This window comes from Bison bison, unplaced genomic scaffold, assembly GCF_000754665.1.
Source record: "Bison bison bison isolate TAMUID 2011002044 unplaced genomic scaffold, Bison_UMD1.0 scf7180017854385, whole genome shotgun sequence".
In the NCBI taxonomy this organism is placed as follows: Eukaryota; Metazoa; Chordata; class Mammalia; order Artiodactyla; family Bovidae; genus Bison; species Bison bison.
Genome location: NW_011484958.1, coordinates 3775 through 7502, shown reverse-complemented (window position 1 = coordinate 7502; position 3728 = coordinate 3775). Strand labels below are relative to the sequence as shown.

General features: G+C 49.5%; 1 protein-coding gene across 1 annotated transcript; it reads right to left on the bottom strand.

The window, feature by feature from the left end:
* Window positions 1–522: 522 nt before the first annotated feature.
* Window positions 523–2897, bottom strand: LOC105000677 (myeloid-associated differentiation marker-like). The gene has a single exon (XM_010856660.1). The coding sequence runs from the start codon at window positions 2644–2646 to the stop codon at window positions 1738–1740; it is 909 nt and encodes a 302-aa protein (XP_010854962.1). The 5' UTR covers window positions 2647–2897; the 3' UTR covers window positions 523–1737.
* Window positions 2898–3728: the final 831 nt, after the last annotated feature.

Here is a 3728-nt window from a genome sequence, read left to right as displayed (position 1 = left end):
CTCACAGGCTGGGCCACATCCCCAGGCTCTGGTCCAGATGGAGGTGGAGAGTCAGTGGGAGTGATTCTCCAAAACATAGATTTGGGTGAGGGTGAAAACTGACTAGGGCTCTTTTGAGTTCTAGGTCAATTTGGGGTATTAGAATATGTGGATTTTGTTTTGGGCTTTTTGTTTCTTGCTTTTTTCCCTTTCATATTTATATGCATGCCAAGTGGCTTCTGTCATGTCCAACTCTTAGTGACCCCATGGACTGTAGCCCACCTGGCTCTGCTGTCCATGGGATTCTCCAGGCAAGTGTACTGGACTGGGTGGCCATGCCTTTCTCCAGAGGATCTACCTTACCCAAGGAGCAAACTGGCATCTCTTGCATTGTCTCCTGCATTGCCCATGGATTCTTTACTGCTGAGCCATTGACGACGCTCTTTATCTTTATACTGAGATTAAAAAGAACACTATGTGTGTGAGAAAGAGTACAAGTCTTTTCCTGATGATTGACAGCAGAGGCTGATGGAAACAAAAAGATCTAGAAAAAAAATTTTAATTCTATGTTTATTTTACCTGATTCCAGAAACTCAGGAAGCAGCAGCAGAAAGCAACAGGTACACAGAAACACACACACGTGTGTTTCTCACACTCAAGCAATGCAATTCCTTTGGCAATGGAGGCAGCAACAACCACCCCACACCCACCCCCAAACCACCTGCCTAAGAAATTCTGAAAAGAAACTTTCTCTTTAGGAACAAGTCACCCAATAATTATTGGCCTCCTGACCAGAAGACAGAAAAAGAAAGGAAAAAATAATCTGAGGCTAGCATCACATAAGGCTGCAGTGGCCATGCTCTTCTCCCTGCAGAGGCAGGACCTGCAGTTGTGATCACTGAGGCAGGAGGCCATCACTGCCCCTTACCAACACTGCAGCCAGGTGTCTGCAAGTCCCTGGGGTTCTTCACCAGCTTCTTTTTCGATATTCCAGAGACTGGTTGGGGGTGGAAGTCATCCAAAATTCCTTCAAGATGCCCTCTAGGCAGCCAGTGTTGAGTAAGCTAGGAAGAATTTTGGAGCCAATCTCAGGTGAGGCTGAGCATCAGGCTGGGCCCAGGGATCCAAAATCTCTGCTTCAGGACTCTCGCCCATTGGGAATCAGTGACCTCCAGAATGTTTTTTTTACTTAAAGGGGAGGTGCGCTATCCACTGCCTTCTATTGGGAGAAAGGAGGCCTGATGCCTAGCTACCCACCATCACTCCCACCCCAGAAACACACAGCAACTAAGGCACCCGGGGGACAGACACGCTTTGGCAATGAGGCCCCTCCCGAGGCCCAGGGTGTGAACAGCTGCACAGAGGGCTGTGTGCTGTGGAGTCAGCACCTTAGGAGGTGGGAGGGGCGGTGGACAGAGAAGGAAGGAGTCTCAGGTCCTGATAGATCAGAAGAAGGAAAATGGGGAGAGGTGGTCAGGATGTAGGAGACGAGAAAACCAAGGATGACCAGAAAAGGGGCAAAAAGCAGAAAATGTAAAAAGATGAGAAAGAAGCAAAATAGGACATGGGCAGCCAAGGAAAATAGGAAGGGGACAGAGCAGGTGGAGAGAAGGAAACAGAAAAGAGAGCGGGATGAACGGGAAGGGCGTGAGGAGGGAGAGAGGGAACCAGGAAGAGGGCATCAGGGTTCAACAGAGCTCTGCAAATACACTCCCTGTGAGTGGAGGGGATAAGGGGTGCTGGGCTGGTGCTCAGTCCCTACAAAACCTGGCGGGTCCAGTACACCAGGTCGGCCACATACATCAGCAGGTTGATGGCTGTCAGGATGGCCACAGCCAGTCGCTGGTCCCAGACGCAGCCATAGTCGGTAAGCTCATCAATGCAGCTCGTATCAGTGTACCAGTGGGGTTGTCCACCTAACTTCTCGTCAAACTGGTAGAGTGGCCAGAGGACCATGGCACTGACATAGAGGAGGAATGAGAGCACGGTCTGCCCCAGATGGAAAATGGGGAGCCGGAGGGGCAGTCTGTTCTCCCAGCCACTCAGCTTCAGCAGCATGGCCACGGCTACCTGGACGAAGCAGATGGAGTACACGGCCACGCACCACTTCAGGGCCGGCTGGTGCAGGTACAGGGAGGTGTTGCTGATGAAGACGAAGATGACACAGGCCACAGCGCTCTCCAGAATCTTTAGCAGGCCTGGTAATGTGTGCACGTAGCAGGGGATGTTCTTGAACTTATAGTGTTTCCATGTGTAGGCCACATCTATGGCATAGAGCACACACGCGATGCAGGAGAACGCAGAGGCAGCGATGGCCCGGTCTCGGGAAGGACCATAAGGCAGGTACTGGACGTAGAAGATGGGGTACATGATGGAGGTCAAGAGGCAGAAAAGTGTCGCATAGCAGGCATAGGTGATAGGTAATTTGTACCAGAAAAAAGGTAGTATCCGGTCGTAGTAAAAGCACTCGTACATAGAGATGAAGACGGTCACAGTGAAACAGAGGCACCAAATGGCTAGGCACCAGTTACCTACAGCCCCCCTCTCGTTGCCCATGCTGGCCACCAGGGAGAAGGCCAGACACATGGAGATCACCTGCGGGAGGCGGAGGAAGCAGCACAGTGTGTCCACATCATCTACCTCAGGAATTATCCGTCTGGTAGACATGGTGTTGTGAAGGTCTGGCAGGTTAGAGTCACCAATATGGAGTGGTCTTCACTTAGGACTCATCAGAGAGAGATCCAGATCTGAAGGTAGATTAAGTGAGATGATCAGAAAATGGTCAGGCCCTATGAGGGCTGAGGCTCGGGATCTGTGGAGTTTGAACCAGTGGCTCAGACACTCAGGTAAGAGCACAGCTGCTCCAGAATGACTGTCCCCACCCATCACCTTTGGCCTTGTCAGGAGACTTGGCTCATCTTACAAATGAGTTGGATCTGGCCTCAAACCACCAACATTTTTATGTCTTTTTGCTGCGTGTCAATATCTACAGAAATACAGTATACTGTGGTCTTTTTCTACAATCACAAACCTTCAAATTAGAAAAACAATTAAAAAAAATTGTTTGGTAACCAATTCTGAGCTGAACAGGCAGGAGATCATTTATAGTTTTGTATGGACTTCCCTGATGGCTCAGACGGTAAAGCATCTGCCTACAATGTGGGAGACCCGGGTTTGATCCCTGGGTCGGGAGGATCCTCTGGAGAAGGCAATGGCAACCCACTCCAGTACTCTTGCCTGGAAAATCCCATGGATGGAGGAGCCTGGTAGGCTATGGTCCATGGGGTCACAAAGAGTAGGACATGACTGAGAGACTAAACTTTCTTCCTTCTTTCTTATTTCACTTAGTGTAAAATGTTCAAAAGTCCATTTGCTGAAACAGTAATGTGTTTGATCCCAAAGTGCTTTCAGACCCCAGTGGGGTGTCATGTCCTATAGAGAATATGTATCATGTCACCTGTCAAAAGTGAAAAATTCTGAATTCTGGAGAATATCTGACCCCAAAGATTTTCAGAAAGGAACTGTTTATTGTTGTGCTAACCCTGTTCTACAGATGGGAAAACCAGGAGTCAAGTGCCTTCCCTAAGGTTGAAAGTGGAGCAGTGGAAATCCAAGATAAAAATTAAAAAGCCATGGGTTTGAGCACTTTGTTCTATAGCCCAGCAGGTCAACCAGGCCCGTGGGTGGGATCCCAGGACCAAAACTCAGGGCTCTGGGACACAGGAGACATCGTCAGGGCCACGGCCTCC

What these genes read in the sequence shown, in the direction of transcription:
- LOC105000677 (XM_010856660.1), bottom strand. Translation starts at nt 2,646, where the DNA reads ATGTCTACCAGACGGATAATTCCTGAGGTAGATGATGTGGACACACTG.